The sequence below is a fragment of the Anolis carolinensis genome, chromosome 5 (assembly GCF_035594765.1).
Source record: "Anolis carolinensis isolate JA03-04 chromosome 5, rAnoCar3.1.pri, whole genome shotgun sequence".
Taxonomy (NCBI): Eukaryota; Metazoa; Chordata; class Lepidosauria; order Squamata; family Dactyloidae; genus Anolis; species Anolis carolinensis.
Window position 1 is genome coordinate 155,359,370 of NC_085845.1, and position 19,400 is coordinate 155,378,769.

At 38.8% G+C, this 19,400-nt stretch overlaps 1 protein-coding gene across 1 annotated transcript; it reads left to right on the forward strand.

The window, feature by feature from the left end:
* Positions 1-1,013: 1,013 nt before the first annotated feature.
* Positions 1,014-15,553, forward strand: LOC103278888 (glioma pathogenesis-related protein 1). Its single transcript, XM_008110966.3, has 6 exons — positions 1,014-1,293; positions 3,701-3,946; positions 6,310-6,416; positions 7,640-7,728; positions 14,966-14,995; positions 15,083-15,553. The coding sequence occupies exons 1-6, from the start codon at positions 1,105-1,107 to the stop codon at positions 15,235-15,237; spliced, it is 816 nt and encodes a 271-aa protein (XP_008109173.1). The 5' UTR covers positions 1,014-1,104; the 3' UTR covers positions 15,238-15,553.
* Positions 15,554-19,400: the final 3,847 nt, after the last annotated feature.

The window sequence follows — 19,400 nt, forward strand, 5'->3', positions numbered from 1 at the left end:
TGGACATAGCTGCAACATCTTAGGAGGCATCTACACTGTAGAATGAAACTGGGTTGACACCACTGGAATTGCCTTGGCTCCATGCTGTGGGATCCTGGGAGTTGTAGTTTGATGAGGTGCCAGTATTCTGGCAAAGAATGCTCTTGTAAAGCTAAAACTCCCATGACGCAATAGTATTAAGCCAGGGTTGTGTTGTCAAAGGCTTTCGTGGCTGGAATCATTGGGTAGCAGTGAGTTTTTCGGGCTGTATCGCCATGTTCCAGAAGCATTCTCTCCCGACGTTTTACCTGCATCTATGGCAGGCATCCCCAGACGTGAGGTTTGTTGGAAACTAGGCAAGTGGGGTTTATATATCTGGAAAGTCCAGGGTGAGAGAAAAAACTTGTTTGTTTGAGGCAAGTGTTAATGTAGCAACTGATCACCTTGATGAGCATTGAATGGCCTTGCAGCTTCAAGGACTGGCTTCTTACTGCCTGGGGGAATTCTTTGTTAGGAGCTGTTAACTGGATTTCAATGGCTTCTCCGTGAAGTCTGACACGGTACGGTGGTTGTTAGCGTGGTCCAGCATTTCTGTGTCCTGAAATAATATGCTGTGTCCAGGTTGGTTCATCAAGTGCTCTGCTATGGCTAACTTCCCTGGTCGTATTAGTCCGCAACTGCAGTGCCTTTCATGTTCCTCGATTTGTGTTTAGGCAATCTGCGTTTGGTGGTCCCTATGTAGGCTTGTGCACAGCTGCATTCATTCCACAGTGTATGCCTCATCCTGATTTCCACGAGGGAAAATTTGGGGCTGGATCAATGAAGTGGCGTTATAATATCTCTAATCTAGCTATCTAATCTTATAAAGTGAATATCCCACGATACCCTATATTGCAAGCGAAGTGGAAGAGTCCGCCTGCTAGTGAGGGGAGTTTTTAGCAAGGCGGAAGAATCCATTCGCTCATTTGGGGGGGGGGGGGTAGAGGAGAACTCTATTAAGGGCTTGGCCTTCTGTTGGATTTAGGAGCGATTCAGCCCCACGGCCGTTGGTGGGAAGCCGTTGGTTGCGCGCGCAGCCCCTCCGGGTTTTTTTAGGGAACCGCCGCCGCTGCCGCCGCTGCTGGGATGGGGATGGGGAGGGCGTGCGCCTGGCTTCTGCTGGGGCTCTTCGCCTCCGCCATCACCTTGGGAGCGAGCCAGAAGTTCGCTCCTTACCCCGACATCAACAACAAGACCTTTATCAAAGAGTATGTCGACGCCCACAACAAATTCCGGAGCGAAGTCAAACCCAGCGCTGCAAACATGCTGTACATGGTGTGTGTGTGTCCTGGGAAACAGGGCGGGGGAAATGGCGGGAAAATGCAAGTCGCCATTAGGATCTGAGGAAAAAGCTTCTCACAACAGAGCGCGTCTACTCACTACAGGATTAAAGCGCTCTGATCCCGCTTTTAACATCTGTGGCTTGATGCTGGTGAATCCTGGGAATTTTAGTCTGGCGAAATGCCAGCACCATTGGACAGGGACGGCCAAACACCTTCCAAAACTCCCAACTCCCTGGGTTCCTTAGCATTGAGCCGCTACAGTTAAAATGATATCAAACTGCATTAATTCTGTAGTGTAGTCTCAACTAGAAATGCAGGTGATACACATGTGGTGTCACTGTCACATACAAAAGTATATTGTGTTGTCGAAGGCTTTCGTGGCCGGAATCACTAGGTTGCTGTGAGTTTTCCGGGCTGTATGGCCACGTTCCAGAAGCATTCTCTCCTGACGTTTCTCCCGCATCTATGGCAGGCATCCTCAGACGTTGTGAGGTCTGTTGGAAACTAGGCAAGTGGTGTTTATATATCTGTGGAAGGTCCAGGGTGGGAGAAAGAACTTTTGTCTGGGAGTACACCTCCCAAGAAAGAATTCCCCTAAGCTAGAATCAGCCAGGCTTTGAAGCTGCAAGGCATTTTAATGCTAATCATGGTGATTATTTGCAACATTCATACTTGCCTCCAACAGACAAGAGTTTTTTCTCCCACCTTGGACCTTCCACAGATATATAAACCTCACTTGCCTAGTTTCTAATATACCACATAACTTCTGGGGATGTCTGCCATAGATGTGGGAGAATCGCCAGGAGATAATGCTTCTGGAACATGGCCATACGGCTCGGAAAACTCACAGCAACCCAAAAGTATATTGCTTGAGTCCATTTCTACTCCAGCTGCCATGGTAACATCTTATGAAGTACTGTAATTTGTAGTTTTATGAGTCACCAAGCCTTTGGCTGAAATCAAGGAGCATCTACACCAGGCATGGGCAATCTTGAGCCCTCTAGGTGTTTTGGACTTCAACTACCACAATTCTTAATAGTCAGTAGGCTGTTAGAATTTGTGGTAGTTGAAGTCCAAAACACCTGGAGGGCCCAAATTTCCCCGTGCCTGATATACACTGTAGAATGAAAACAGATTGACACCATTTTATCTGCTGTGGTTCAGTGCTATGGCATGGCATTGAGCCATGACATTTAAAAGTGTCAAACTGCATCAATTGCACAGTGCAGATGCATCCTAAACTCTCCAGGCTCAACTGGAGACAGCAAATATAAATATTCCAATACATAGGTAAATTAATAATACTCTATTGGCGTGGGATCATGAGTATGTTATGGAACAGACAAGAAAATACAACAATATGTTGCTATATTGTCACTTACTAACGAGTGATCCAGCTGAGGACTCCAAATGCCTTGGATTATAAATCTAGTAGCAGTAGTTGGGCCTTAGAAATTAAATGGCATTCAAAATGAAAGAATTAAAACAGATTATGTGTTTATCAGCGATCTAGAAGCTTCCCTCTGAATTAAAAAGCACAGGAGAAAATTATAGTTATCTCGAAATTTTAGCAATTTGTTTAGTGTTTTCCTATTTCCTGAAATCTCATGTATCATAGAGAAAGATTTCAGTCCTTGATATTCAATCCATGGATGCAATATAAACACTCAAAAAGTCATAAAGGTTTTCTCTCTGTCCTGTGACCTTGACTAGTGTGTTTGGTGATGATTTAAAAAGCTTTCTCAGTGACTGCTCCACAATTCTAGACTTCCCACCCACCGCTGGCTCAAATGATGACCCTTCATGTACTCTTCTTTCTGTTAGTAAGCAACCTAATTTCTGTGGCAGAAGGATCGTTTTATTGGGGTGTATTATGTTTTTTAATATATCTTTAAACTTGCAGTTTAGTGTTTTTATGATAAAATGTTTGTTTAATTTCATTTTTGTATCAAATCAGTCTTTAGTCTTTTGTGTTAACTTGTGAGTTCTTTGGCATCCTGGGTCAGGAGAACAGTGGAATAAGACTTAAATGGTTAACATAGATAAATTATTGGCTGAAATGCAGAGATTATGATGGAGACCAAAACATTATAGCATTAGCTGAGAATAAGACAGAGGGTACTTTTTATCTATGAGCTATCTCAGGAGGGTAAAGATAAATGACCCAACACTTTGGAATACCTTATCCAAATCTTTTGCCAGGCTGAATTAGACCCAGAGGCCAAATGTTCCCCTCAGTTTCCCTATTTAGACTTCAGGAATAAAGTATAACATGTTCTTGTTTGTTAAAGCTAGATATAAAAGGTAGCCAAATAGAAATGTTATATTTTAACAAGTGGATGGATTAAAGTATACCAGAGCTTTTACTACAGGTAGAACATTTACTTTTTTATTTGCAGTCATTTGATGTGGCTTTAGCTAGAATAGCTAAAGCTTATGCAAAGAAATGTATCTGGGATCACAATGAAGACAGGCATGTCCATCCAGATCCTAAATTAAGGCCTTTTGGAGAAAACATGTGGATGGGAGGTGCCAGCAAAAGACCATTTAATGTTGCTGCTGCAATTGGAGCCTTTCACTCAGAGATAAAATACTATGATTTCAGTACTCACAAATGTACACATGTGTGTGGTCATTATACTCAGGTGAGTTTTATCCTTCCCTGCTCGCATAGCTTACAGATTTTGAAGCGTAGTATCAGTATTTTGCGGGGTACTGTTCCATTATCCAGGCGGAATCCAAAAAGGAGCCTAGACAGCAGAGCCGGCCCTAGGTATTTTTCAAGTGTAGGCGAACAGAATTTTGGTGCCCCCCCCCCCCCCAAACCAATCACTGAAAAATAAAAGCGTTGGATAAGCGAAAATGTTTGATAATAAGGAGGGATTAAGGAAAAGCCTATTAAACATAAAATTATATTAAGATTTTACAAATTAAGCACTAAAACATCATGTTTTACAACAAATCAACAGAAAAAGCAGTTCAATACCTTGTGGAGGCAGGCCGCAGGAGACAGGAGTTGCCTCAATGGCGCCCCCAACAAGATGGCACCACAGGCAACTGCCTAGTTGGCCTGGTGGTTGAACCGCCTCTGCTAGACAGAGAAGGATTGTCCATTTTACGGGGGGGGGGGGGGGGGGAGAGGATTTGAGAGAGGAAAACCATTTTGCTGATTATTCCTCCCCCCTTTCCCATATCATACATGATGGTTGTTTTGACGATAACATGGATAGGGAGAATAACAGGAAAACGGGGAAATGGTAACTCAGTGGTTCTCAACATGTGGGTCTCCATATGCTTTTTTGTGGGATCTCAGGGCAGCATATAAGAAACACTTCCATTGCTTTCACTATGCTTTGGCCTTCAACTCCCAGAAATCCTAACAGCAGGTAAACTGGCTGGGATTGTAGGCCAAAATATGTGGGGACCCACAGGTTGAGAACCACTGGTTTAACTCCTTCAACGTCCTTTCCCCAATAAAATGGACTATTCTTCTCGGTCTAGTTCCCCCATGTGGCCCCTGCCCGAATAATGGAACAGTACCTTTTGGGGGGGAAATTAAAGTTGCAAAGTTGGTGTTATAGTAGCTGAGTACAGACAGTCCCCAAGTTATGAAACAAGATAGGTTCTGTTTGTTTATTCTTAAGTTGAATTTGTTTGTAAGTCAGAACAGGTACATTTTTAAAGTATAGATAAATTTTATAAACTTTAGATAGCATAGGGAAGGATAATTGGATTTAGAAAAATTGGGCTTGTTATGAAAACACCTTTTGGACAGGGCAGTCAGGCAAGCTGCCCTTTCAGTGTTATTGTAAGTACTAAGGGAACAACTTTAAAGAGATCACAAGAGAGCCTCTTGCATAGTGGGACTTCCTAGAAATTAGTAAGATTTGGAAAGACCTATAGTTTTTGAAAACAAGATTTAAAAAAAGATTCCAAGCAACGGGAATTGATGACCAAACTGTTACCAGTTTTTTGTGCCTTTGTCTGACTGGGGAAGCAGTGATTGAGGTCCAGACTTCCAGCATCCTATAATGGAAAGCCTGAGATGAAAGCACCAATTTCACTGTGGTTACAGTATGAAATGATATACAAGGGCAGATTAAGTTTATTTGCGTTTGTGAGCATAAGGATGATTTTATAACTATTCTTTTTAAATTATATCTCAAAGCAGGTGTGTTGTCTATTATTACTGTCTCAGTGTTTGGATAATTAAACTGTTTATAAAGCTTTGATACCACCTTTATGTTAATATACTGTAATAAGTATAATGTGGCTACTGTAGTATAATATGAAAATATGAATTGGAACAATATTAAAAGATACCTTGCTGATTTTTAGATCCTGTTCACATGAGCCTCTTCTGTTGCTACAATTGCACTTTCTGTAAAAATGATATTCATAAAATCATAGAATTTGAAGAGACCACAGGGGCCATCCCATCCAGCTTTCTGGTATGCAGGAATACACAATCAGAGCATTCCCGACAGGTGGCCATCCACCCTCTCCTTAAAAACCTTCAAAGACAAGAGTACATACAGAGGCAACATATTCCACTTGAAAACAGCAAGATGGCTTTTTTCCCTACCTTCAGAACCCTACCTTCCTGCCCCATCTTCCAACAAAGGATTTGAAGCAGCTAATATATAGCACCATTGACAAAATTACCCTAGCCTTGTGGCAAAAGTCTTGATGAAGTTATTACCCAGTAACAGATAGGGCAAAGGCCAGTATAAATGAAAGGAACACAAATTTATTCTGCCTTCAATTTATTTACAAGTTCACACTTCCATTTTTTTAGTTAAATACTGTATGTTTAAATTCTCTGTTGTCCAGATCAGAAATAACTGCCCTGATGGGGAGCATTTCTGCCTGGCTGTATTCAGTTGGTGGGGTCAACGTTCTCAATTCCTGATAAAAGGTATAAAATGAGAGGTACTTTAGGAGTAACTGCATTTTACAAATGAGTGCTTTTATATTTGATGTATAATACAAACCTATTTCTTTCTAGGTTGTTTGGGCTTCTTCTTATAAAGTTGGCTGTGCTATTGCTTTCTGCCGTCGTGTGGTTGGAGGGGGAAAGAATGGGGGAATTCTAGTGTGTGATTATGCTCCAGCGTAAGTAAAAAAAAAAAAAGTAAAGTTTTATTCAAACCTGGTTACTCACTAAGGAAGTACAATGTTTTAAACTGAATGAGGATGTGGTTTTCAATTCCCACCAAACTTCTCTGGATGTAAGATGTTGAAATGCCCATATTTCATCCTTACAGGTAAATGGCAAGTTTCAACAGAGCAGAGTCTCCACATCTGATTCTTCTGACTGTTGTAAAAATCTGGCTTTCATTCAGACAGTGCATTTTAGAATGGACAGTGCAGGTCAAAGTAGACAATTCACAGTGAAGCAGAGAGAGGCAGTGGTGAATTTCATCCCTGGGATGTAACTTCCCCTCCAATTTAAAATGCTTTTAAGCAACTTTTCTTTAGACATTGTTGGGCCAGAATTTCTCCCCATGTGTCTAAGGCTTTTTAAGAAGGAAGACAAATAGAGATCAACTTGCTTGTGAAGAAATGTGGGTGATCTTTGCCACATTCAGCACAATATTCTCTGAAGTGTCACTGCAGTAATGTCATGCAAAGGCCTAGGAGTCTATGTTACCCACGGCCATATTTTTGTTTTATCTACCATCTTTCATTTTGGATGAAAATGTTACGTTTTTCTGAATGTGAAAAAAGCCATGGCATTCTCAATAGACCACACCAGATCTTTTTGGTTATTTGTCTGAAAAGAATCTTCTAGTGTCATCATTACCCAGATGGCTAACACTTGATTATTGAAATACTCAAAATCTTTGACACTTCTAATTATTAAAATGCAGGTGTTTTTGTCATGGGATGCTGGTTGTGAAGTGATTTATAGTTTCCAAATCATGACATCCCTTAACTGCTGCAGTCTGAATAGCAAGTGTCCCAGAAGCAAGCAAAATACAGGGTGTTTGAAAAAGAACTCCCTAGTTTTAATGTAATTTACATTAAAACTAGGGAGTCCTTTTTCAAACATCCTCTACAGCAGAGTCCTTTCACAGCACAAACATGCCTGAGCTCGTCAATCAACAGTCCAACTACCAGTATCTGACCTTATCTACACACACTGTTTAGTATATTCACGGATTCAGGTTTTCATCCAAAATATCTGGAGGCTTTAATCTTCACCGTTGCAATATTTACAAAATGTACAAAAAGATGCACAGATCTACTTTCAGCTTGTCATTGCAAACAATCGGGAATAATCAAATAGTCATTTACTGAATACTTTAGTATTGTCTGAATCTTTTGTTCTTTAGGGGCAACTATAGAGGAGTTCGTCCTTACAAAGCAGGGAGGCCATGTAGTGAGTGCCTACCAGGAGACACATGCCAAAATAATCTCTGTAGTAAGTATAGAGCTGAATGAAATAAACATTAAGTATATAATTATCCTATCAAAGTAACTTGATGGATTTAATCTTATAGAGAGAGCAGTTCTGACCAACATCTTAACATGACATTTTGTTATTAACTTCATTTCCCACACTGATAAGATTGACAGATGGTGCTCATTTGAACTCCCTTCCCGCACCCGTTCTTGAACTTTTTGTTTGCTGACCTTTTTGTTCACTAGTCCTTCTGTTTTCTCCTCAGTCCTGCCATCTTCTGAATGTTTAAAGTCTACTTGGGTTAATCGAGTGGACAACATAGGGAGGCAATTATAGGAAAAATATTATTGTAGTAACTATTGTAGTAACTGCTCTTGGACCAAGAATGAAATTAGAGCAAGAGGCTAACAGCTTGTAAAGGGCTTTAGGAAACAAGATTAAGTTTCAATAGCAAATAGTTTCAACTCATGATACAAAATGCAACAAATCCCAATCTCCTTTTTCGTTGGATTTGGTTTCCTTGCACCACAAACACTAGTGCATTTTGCATGGTGAGTTGGAACTATTACTAACTATTAGCTTGTTAATTATTATTGGTATGACTGTTGTGACTCAGCAGCAGAACCAGAGTGAAGATGAGGAAGGGGATTTTGGGTTTCAGATGCTGGAACCAGAGGATGGGATGCAAGATGAATTCCAGGATGATGTCATGGGGCTGAGAAATCATGGAGTTATACAGGCTGGTTCAGAAGGGCAAGAAGCGCAGCCTGTGAATGACCTCCTGAACCAGCCTGTCATAGATAACAACCAGGGAGACATTCCCATGGGAAATAATGAGCTGGATTTGTCTCAGGCTCCTATTCAGGTGCAAGATAACGAATTACCGTATATACTCGAAGATAAGCTTATAATCGGGTCAAGGTCAAGCCAGCAGGGAGCCTGGAGGCCACAGTATGTTTTCTTTTCCAAAACTTCCCTTCTCCGCTTCTCCTCCCAGGCTGGAGTTATCTTATTTATTAAGAGAGAGAGGGACAAGGAGGGAATGTTTTTAAAAGCGAAAGGAGTGAGTGACAGAACCTCTTGCAAGCCAGGAGGAAGAAAAAGATTGCATGGTGGAAGGGGAAGAAAAAGAGAGACTCTTGCAAATTTGCAGGATTTATTATTACTATTATTATTATTATTACTATTATTACTATTATTACTATTATTGCAAGAACGTTTGAGTCAAAAGGGAGGGAAAGGAGAGCAACAGAAGGCATTTATTTCTTTTTATTCCTAAGGAAACAAAAATGGAGTGGGTTTTTTTGGGAGAGGGAGGGAAGTTTTAAAAAGCCTTTTCTGGCTACTTTTAGAGTTTGAAAGAGGGAGAAATAAAAGAGGTGGGAAAGGGGAGGAGAAAAGAGGCCAAAGTTGTTTTTAGGAGGGCTTTGCTTGCATTTCTTCCTTGTGTAAATGCATGCCTCATAGCTTGTAAATAATATATAGATTTCCCTCTACAAATACATTAATTTAATATATGGTTTTCCCCCTCATATGTTTGCAGGTCTTTGCAAATACTATATACATGTAGATATCTAGAGATTTCCATGTACCTGTATATCTGTACCTATATGTATACATTAATTTTATATATATTAATTTCCCCTCACATGTTTGCAAGTCTCTGCAAGTCCTATAAAGATATAATTCTCTGTATATAGAGCAATGTCTAGATAGATAGATATTAATATAGATATAGGCTTTTTAAATATGCACACACACACACACAGATGTCTAGATAGATGTAAACAGATAAATGGGACTTGCAAATATTGCAGGAGGGAAATGCACATATATAGAGAGAGGATTTGCAAACTTTTCAGGGGGAAAATGCAAATGTGAAATTAGTATATATAATTATAGAGCTTTATCTAGCCCTGCATTGTTTATATAGGCATTGAATGTTTGCCTGTTACTATGTTGGAAGCCGGCCTGAGTCCCCATGGGGAGATAGATAGAGCAGGATACAAAGGAAGTTGTTGTTGTTATTGTTGTTGATGATAATTATGATGATTATTATAAAGTTATTGTTGATACCATATTGTTTTTGTTGACCCTACGTATGCACTTACATTTACCCCACTTATGCCTCAGTTAATGTAATTTTATTGGTATCTATTTTTATTTTGAAATTTACCAGTAGCTGCTGCATTTCCCACCCTCAGCTTATACTCGAGTCAATAAGTTTTCTCAGTTTTTGTGGTAAAATTAGGTGCCTCGGCTTATATTCGGGTCGGCTTATACTCGAGTATATCAACGTCACTGTTTAAGGAGCTCCACTGGCTGCCGTTTATTTTCCGAGCCCAATTCAAGGTGCAGGTTATCACCTACAAAGCCCTAAACGGTTTGGGACCCACCTACCTTCGAGACCGCATTTCCCCCTATGAACCTGCACGACCTCTTCGTTCGTCGGGGGAGGCCCTCCTCTCGCTCCCACCACCTTCACAATCACGGCTGGTGGGGACGAGGGAGAGGGCCTTTTCCATCGTGGCGCTCCGGCTCTGGAACTCGCTCCCCGGGGAGATTAGGCAGGCCCCTACCCTCCTCCTTTCGGACGAGCCTGAAGACTTGGCTCTTCCGAGAGGCTTTTGGTGACTGATCTCTGTATGATCGACCTGTTGTCCATTTGATAGTGTATGCCTTCCCCAGTATTATAATGGCACTTTATAGCCATCATAGCTGAGTGGCTACCCTTCCCTGAAGACATGATATATTTGCACTTTTAGCACTTTGGCCTAGATCCTTTGAACCCAAGCCATGATTTTAACTCTTTATCTTGTATGTGGTTTTTTATGACTTGCTTTTATTGTCTGATTGATTGGTTTTATTGTTTTGTTTTTATATTGTTCTGTTCGGGCTTGGCCCCATGTAAGCCGCCCCGAGTCCCTTCGGGGAGATGGGGCGGGGTATAAGAATAAAATAATTATTATTATTATTATTATTATTATTATTATTATTATTATTATTATTATTATTATAGTTGACTTTGACAATCAAGGAGCGCCATTGCTATCTAGAGCAGATGGTTTGCAATGAGGAATGCCTAGGCGCAGCCTGAGATTAGCTGGAAAACGGGAGGCCTCTGAAGGGAAGAGAAATGCATTTTTGGGTTGCTTTTAAAAGTGTGTGTTTAGAGAAAATTCTTTGTCAAAGCAAATTCTCGCTTCATCAGACTGGATGTATCTTCATGCCTTGGAAATTCTCCTGTTCTTGAATCCTTGCAACCAGTGGACTAATGTTTCTTTGGAAATGGACTCATGCTTTTTGACTAAAGACTATTGGATTTACTTACTCTTTTTTGCAACTACTTTGGGATCTTTATTTCTGCCTGCTTTGATTATATATATTCTGCTTTAGCTTAATAAAATTACAAAAGACTATTGTTGTGTGTGACTTGGTGTCAACAGCAAGGTGAACTATTCTGAGGTGCGACAATGACCACTATATAGTTTTGTTTCATTTTGAGGGTTGTTTTTTTTTTTTTACAATATCTCGGTTCTAAAAAGGAGGCAGATTACTAAAAAAAAACATTTTAAACTCCTAGATTTTAACGTCATGGTTGTAGCTTGCTTTTAAAAAGCAAGGAAATGTGAACCACACATTGAAACTTCATAATCATATGCTAACTCAAAACATGGTTACTCCAAGTAGACAAAAAGATGTTCTCCAGACTTTGGGTTCTTAATCAGAAAAAAACCCACCAGTTTAAAGCTAAAGCTAATTTCATTAGTCTTAGTGAATATATTTCACAACCTTTTAAAGAGATTTGCATGAGAAGCCAAGTCGTTTACAGTTATGCAAATAGTCAGACAATAGGAAATAACCTTTACGTTCAACAGTGTAGTCCTTTCTGCAAGTTGCACCATATTTAAAAATGAAATTCTGTATTTATCATCTGTAATAATCCATTGACACTACAAATACAGATCAGTTGGACTGGATTAATAAAGGCACTGATCCTGTACCTCTATATAACCTATTTATCCTAACCCCCATTATTCCAGTCATCTCCCTGACACTTGTCTATGCACTTTATCAAAAGCCCTTGGAATTATGTATTTCTTGCGATCGTACCCTTTTATCCATAGTGGTGATGTTAATATCATTGCCTTAACTTGCTTGGTCATTTAATGTTTTATTATATGGTATGTTTTAAACTGATTATTTTACTTGACTGTTATACTATTGTTTTTAGTTATTAATATGTGTTTTAATTTGTTATTCTTTGTTCTGTTTTGGGCTCTGCCCCATGTTAGCCGCCCCAAGTTCCTCCGGGGAGATGGTGGCAAGATAGAAAAATAAATAATAATTATTATTATTACTAGCTGTGCCCGGCCACGCGTTGCTGTGGCGAAGTATGGTGGTCTGGGAAATAAAGTATTGAGGAATTGGTGGTAGTTAAGGTAAAGGGTAAACGTTTCCCCCTGACATTAAGTCCAGTCATGTCTGACTCTGGGGGTTGGTGCTCATCTCCATTTCTAAGCCGAAGAGCCAATGTTGTCCGTAGATCATTGTGATATTTTAGTGGTAAATTTGTAAATACAGTACAGTATAGTCTCACTTATCCAACATAAACAGGCTGGCAGAATGTTGGATAAGCACATATGTTGGATAATAAGGAGGCATTAAGGAAAAGCCTATTAAACATCAAATTAGGTTATGATTTTACAAATGAAGCACCAAAACATCATGTTAGACAACAAATTTGGCAGAAAAAGTAGTTCTATACGCAGTAATGCTATGTAGTAATTACTGTATTTATGAATTTAGCACCAAAATACCACGATATATTGAAAACATTGACTCCAAAAATGCGTTGGATAATCCAGAATGTTGGATAAGCGAATGTTGGATAAGTGAGACTCTACTGTAATTACTACATAGCATTACTGCGCATGGAACTACTTTTTCTGTCAAATTTGTTGTATAATATGATGTTTTAGTGCTTAATTTGTATAACGATTACCTAATTGGATGTTTAATTGGTTTTTCCTGAATCCCTTCTTATTATCCAACATATTCACTTATCCTGCCGGCCTGTTTATGTTGGATAAGTGAGACTCTACTGTATATTGATAATCTTAGATTATCTGCTTAGAACTGGATTATATGAGGCTCCTTCTTCACAGCTGTATAAAATGTACACTGAAGTGGATTATATGGTAGTGTGGAGTCAAGATAATCCAGTTCAAAGCAGATAATATAAGATTATAAATGGGTTATATAGCTGTGTGGAAGGGCCTTGAGTCTACACTGCCATATAATCCAGTGCAAATTAGATAATCTGTGGAAGAAGCCTAAGTGAGGCCTAAATCTGCCTGTCCCCTAACTGAACCCTGGCTGTCCCTTGGCTGAGTTGGTTGCTAGGAGATCAAGTGGGCAGAGATTAGCCCTCTAAACTGACAGCAATTGGATAAAAACAATTATTGCTCTCCCTCTAATTTGGACTTTATTTTTCTTTTCGTTTTGTTGTATCAACCTAGAGGCATGGATGATGGGTTGTGTTGTCAAATTTCGAGGTTGGGGGGCCTGTAGTTTTGTTGTTTTGTGGGTCGCCGTGATGCCATCACTCATTTATATATATAGATTATTATTGTTATTATATTTTAATAGAGGAATAATGCCATCGAGTATGCTACCTTGATTTTGCTCTCCCAAACATGCAGGGATAGATTCATTGAGTGTTGAACCCAGATCTGGCTCCAATCCCTTTAATTTATTTCATAATCTTAAAGCCTGCTTTCATATTCATTTTAAAGACTACATGTTATAATTAGTAGACCCTGTGTGTGTGTGTGTGTGTGTGTGTGTGTGTATGATTAGTAAGGAAGTAAAGATATAAAAAAGGTCCACCAGTGTGTGCTTTGAGTTAGCATGTGGAAAGGTTGGTCTGTGGTACAAATTTTCTTGCTTCATCTGTTTGTTTCACAAGCCATCATGCAGTTCAAGCACCTTTGTGACAGTTGTCTAGGGTGGAGAGCCTCCAGCAGCATATATTATTATTAGTATTATTAGTATTAATATTAGTATTATATGTGTCAATTCTATACTGTTCCCCTGTTTTGCTGATGGGGAACAGTACAAGAGAGAGAAAACACAATAACAACGAAATCCTGATAACGCTAAGGCACTGGACAAGGATAGGTTACTTAGTGCTCGTCAACACAAGCAACAAACAGGGAATTTGACCAGAAGTCACTCCTGAGCATCCACATGACACGGGGACTTCTGGTCACTAATGCAGGGCAAAACTTGTTAACATGGCACAGACGAAAAGGGCTAGCTGCTAGCACTTAGAATCATAGAATCGTAGAGTTGGAAGAAACCTCACGGTCCATCCAGTCCAACCCCCTGCAAGAAGCAGGAAAATCTCATTCAAAGCACCCCCGATAGATGGCCATCCAGCCTCTGCTTAAAAGCCTCCAAAGAAGAAGCCTCCACCACAGTCCGGGGCAGAGAGTTCCACTGTTGAACAGCTCTCACAGTCAGGAAGTTCTTCCTGATGTTCAGGTACTTCTTTCCTGTAGTTTGAAGCCATTGTTCCGCATCCTAGTCTCCAAGGCAGCAGCAAACAAGCTTGCTTCCTCCTCCCTATGACTTCCCCTCACATATTTGTATATGGCTATCATGTCTCCTCTCAGCCTTCTCTTCTGCAGGCTAAACATACCCAGCTCTTTAAGCTGCTCCTCATAGGGTTTGTTCTCCAGACCCTTGATCACTTATTCTTGTCATTTTACATCACGGCAATAGTGACTACAGAAGAGCTTTTGCCAATGTCAGCAAAGGGACTCATGTAAATGGACTCTTATTTTATCAAAGTGGCCAGATACAAGATTTTGGCCATAGTTCACAGTTTACAGACTAATGTATCTCAATTTAATGCTTGAGGATTAATGTATTTTCTTCCATTCTTGATGTTCTGTTATACAAATTTCAATATGAACGAAAAGGAAAAGAACCCTAGCAACCTGATGATACAAAAAACCAAAAAGTTTCAGACAATTAAAATGGCTAATTTTGTTACTAAAGTGTTATTCATAGCCTTTTGAAATCCCAAGAGACTGAAGGTGAGGTAGCTTTAACTTTCCATCTCATTATATATTACGGATCCTAGAATTTAATAGAAATGCTCACTCATTCTTTTTCAGGATGAGCTTTAAAAGTAGATTTTACAACTTGGTTTCATTTATTATAGCTATTTTTTTTATTTTACTAGGAAATCCACAACGTGATCAGGACAATACCAGTATGTACTTCACTTTTTATATTTTATGTTTGTTTATTTCAAGGAGAAAAATTGTTTCTTATAAAAATCTCTTCCATTTTTATACAGGTTATGCAAATTGGTATCCACCATTTAAACTCGAGATAAGGTGTGATAAAGTATGTATTGCTGTTGCGGTTTTAAGGCCTTTGTTAATGTTCATAGCATTTATAGCTGTTTATTTTTTAAAACTCTATTATCCTGGATTAAATTTCCAAAAATAATTGTTCATATTTATGCAGCTCACAAAAACATTCCTGTGATTTTTTTAAGTAACTAACTGATACAGTTTACATAAAGGATGTAATCATTTTCCTGTGTTTTCAATTTAAATTATATAATTTCATTGTTCTTATGTTACCTTGAATATTTCTCTAATAAAAAAAACACATGTCTTAAGAAAATGTTGAATATTTTTAAATCAAGTAGGTACTGTTACAAAATAAAACAAGGGATAACCACATGTTATTTGCCACTATGTGAAAATAAAGGCCAGTCATCTTTAACTTTAACTAATAAATGCTTTTGAAATTTATTGTATACACTTGCCTGTTTTGTTTCACGTCTTTTGTAAAGTTACTTACAACATCTGTTAGGAAAAATAATGTTTGTTCAGAATGACAATTAGTGGGTGAAGGGACTGAACTGGATTCCACCAGTACAATATATTGTAGGCATAGGATTTAGCTCCAAACAACCAAATAAAGAGGGAGAAACAGGCCATCCTGATCTTAATTTTGAATCGCTAGCAGAAACTTTATGGTATGCAGATACCAACAGAATGGAATGCTGTTCTAGCTGTAAATTTAGTATTCAGATAAATTCCTACAGTTTTCAGAACAACTCATGTACATATTTTTACTGTTTTCTGCATGAGTATTTTCTCTTTAGTCTTAATTTTTAAAAGAACATCACATAATGTAGTACTGTAATCCCTACTTTTTCAAATAAAAACAGGCACATCTCAGTAAAGGTTATTTAGAATTGTTGAAATTAATTCAGAGATCTTTTAGTAACTTTCTGAATGGAAAAAATCACATCCAATCAGATTCTTAATAAAATTTCACAAACTGCTGGCACTAATAGCTCCAGATGATGAACAGTTTTTGTAGCATTTGTGAAAGCTTTCAGAACTTGTTTCATGACACATGCCTGTTAGTAGAGAAGGGCAGAGCAAACTTCCTGAAAAGCAGACCCCGAGGAACATGCTTCACCTGTAGTTCAGAAAGGCATTGGAGAGGAGAATGTCCCAGCTAGAAGCAAGAGATGTCACAGATGTGAGAGCAGGATGAGAGATTTAATTACAGAGGATGGACTTACCAAGGGAGATACAGTAGAGTCTCACTTATCCAACACTTGCTTATCCAACGTTCTGGATTATCCAACGCATTTTTGTAGTCAGTGTTTTCAATACATCGTGATATTTTGGTGCTAAATCCGTAAATACAATAATTACTACATAGCATTACTGCATATTGAACTATTTTTTGTCAAATTTGTTGTATAACATGATGTTTTGGTGCTTAATTTGTAAAATTATAACCTAATTTGATGTTTAATAGACTTCCTTAATCCCTCCTTATTATCCAACATATTCGCTTATCCAACATTCTGCCGGCCCGTTTATGTTGGATAAGTGAGACTCTACTGTACCAGAGAGGAAGAGAAGAAAGACAAGACGAGCAGATGACTGAAAGAAGAGCAGATGACTACCAATACCAGTTCCCATAACACCCAGATCTTGTTTCCCTTTGCCAGACAGCCGACGTAAATCTCTGGGAATTCTAGGTCCCAATCTAGGAGCAGAGACAGAGATCTTTTAGTGTGTTTATTTCAGGGGTCCCCAAACTAAGGCCCGGGGGCCGGATGCGGCCCTCCAAGGTCATTTACCTGGCCCCCACCCGCAGTTTTATAATATAATCTTTTTATAGCATTTTTAATAATATAATATATTGTATTTACATATAATACTGATAATAATATTATAATGTTATACAATATAATACAAATAATAATACCATATAATAATATTAATTATATATTATATATTACATATAATATTACAGTATAGTAGTATACAGTAGAATCTCACTTATCCAACACTCGCTTATCCAACGTTCTGGATTATCCAACACATTTTTGTAGTCAATGTTTTCAATACATCGTGATATTTTGGTGCTAAATTCGTAAATGCAGTAATTACTACATAGAATTACTGTGTATTGAACTACTTTTTCTTTAAAATTTGTTGTATAACATGATGTTTTGGTGCTTAATTTGTAAAATCATAACCTAATTTGATGTTTAATAGGTTTTTTCTTAATCTCTCCTTATTATCCAACATATTCACTTATCCAACATTCTGCTGGCCCGTTTACGTTGGATAAGTGAGACTCTACTGTAGTTCAATATAGTAATATATAATGCTAATATTGTGCAATGCTAATAAAATAATATATTCTATGTACATACAGCTGCTCTGAGTCCCCTTCAGGTGAGAAGGGTGGGATATAAATGTAATAAATAAATGTAGTAGATGAAGAAATAAATAATTTTAGACTTAGGCTCGCCCAAAGTCTGAAATGACTTGAAGGCACACAACAACAACAATCCTACTTAACTTGACTATCTTATTGGCCAGAAGCAGCCCCACACTTCCCATTGAAATCCTGATAGGTTTATGTTGGTTACAGTTGTTTTCATTTTTAAATATAGTATTGTTCTTTCATTGTGTTGTTGTTTTGCACTACAAATAAGACATGTGCAGTGTGCATAGGAATTTGTTCGTTTTTTCCCCCCAAAATGATAATTTGGCCCCTCTACAGTCTGAAAGATTGTGGACCGGCCCTCTGCTTTAAAAGTTTGGGGACCCCTGGTTTATTTGATCGCAATAAACATCACGATTATCATTCGCAAACAGAGCACCACACCATGCTTTGTTTTAGCTTCTGTTTTACAGGCATTTTAACTTTCGATTCTTGAAATTGCTTTATTTCTTTGTGCTAGTCAATACATCATCATTGTGAGCAAATAACAGCATATGTTGTGAGTATGCTTGTTGAAGCAAATTTTGTCTGTGCTGGTTAATTGACCTTGTAGTCTCTTATCTTCTAAGAGAATGTATGGTCTTGCTGTGTCGACTAGACCTCCATTCCCATTACCTCACTCGTGCCTAGAAGGAGCCCCTGGTGGCACAGTGGGTTAAACCCTTGTGCTGGCAGAACTGATGACCTGAAGGTTGGGTTGCTGACCTGAAGGTTGCTGGTTCGAATCCAACTCAGAGAAGAACGCAGATGAGCTCTCTCTATCAGCTCAAGCTCCATGCGGGACATGAGAGAAGACTCCCACAAGGTGGGTAAAAAACATCAAAACATCCAGGCGTCCCCTGGGCAATGTTCTTACACTTTCAGACAGCCAATTCCCTCACATCAGAAGTGATTTGCAGTTTCTCAAGTCACTCCTGACACGAAAAAAACCTCGTGCCTAGAAGAACAGCTCATTACTTCGAAGCTCCATACTTCGAGGGTCAAAACTAACTTTCAGGATGAGGCACATAGCAACTATTAGGCAATTGGCAATTACCAGTTCATACAGTGGTTCATACATATGCAATAATTGAATTGGATACATATACATTTGTTAAGTAATTAAGTAGTTACCATTAGCAATTGTGCTGAATATTTGTTAGGCAAAAGTAGCAAAAGCAAATAACAGATTTCAATTATTTCAACTTGAGTTTCTTCAGTAAGAATCAGCAGCTAGGAAATCACTTGCTAACCAATATAGAAATCAAATAGACTACATAATTCAGAGCAAAGCAGAAATCGGAGAATTCCTCCCCTAAAAATGGAAAAAATACAAAAAAAAATATATCTTCCAACTAAGCCTTTAAATCAGCGGTTCCCAACCTTCCTAATGCCACAACCTCTCACAATTTTCTCATGTTGTGGTGACCCCCAACCATAACATTATTTTTGTTGCTTCTTCATAACAGCTGTGGCGCAGGCGGGAGAGCAAGCCAGCTGCAATTAACTGCAATGAATCACTCTGACCAGGAGGTCATGAGTTCGAGGCCTGCTCGGAGCCTATATTTGTCTTGTCTTTGTTCTGTGTTAAAAGGCATTGAATGTTTGCCTATATGTGTAATGTGATCCGCCCCGAGTCCCCTTTGGGGTTAGAAGGGCGGAATATAAATGCTGTAAATAAATAAAATAAATAAATAAAACTCTCATTTTGCTACCGTAATGTAAATATCTGATATTCAGGATGTATTTTCATTCACTGGACCAAATTTGGCACAAATACCCGATACGCCCACATTTGGGGTTGGGGGAGGATGATTTTGTCATTTGGGAGTTGTAGTTGCTGAGATTTATAGTTCACCTAC

What these genes read in the sequence shown, in the direction of transcription:
- LOC103278888 (XM_008110966.3), top strand. Translation starts at nt 1,105, where the DNA reads ATGGGGATGGGGAGGGCGTGCGCCTGGCTTCTGCTGGGGCTCTTCGCC. An exon ending in TGTGTGGTCATTATACTCAG is followed by an intron (nt 3,947 to 6,309) that starts GTGAGTTTTATC and finishes ATTTCTTTCTAG; the next exon opens with GTTGTTTGGGCTTCTTCTTA. An exon ending in ATGCCAAAATAATCTCTGTA is followed by an intron (nt 7,729 to 14,965) that starts GTAAGTATAGAG and finishes TTATTTTACTAG; the next exon opens with GAAATCCACAACGTGATCAG.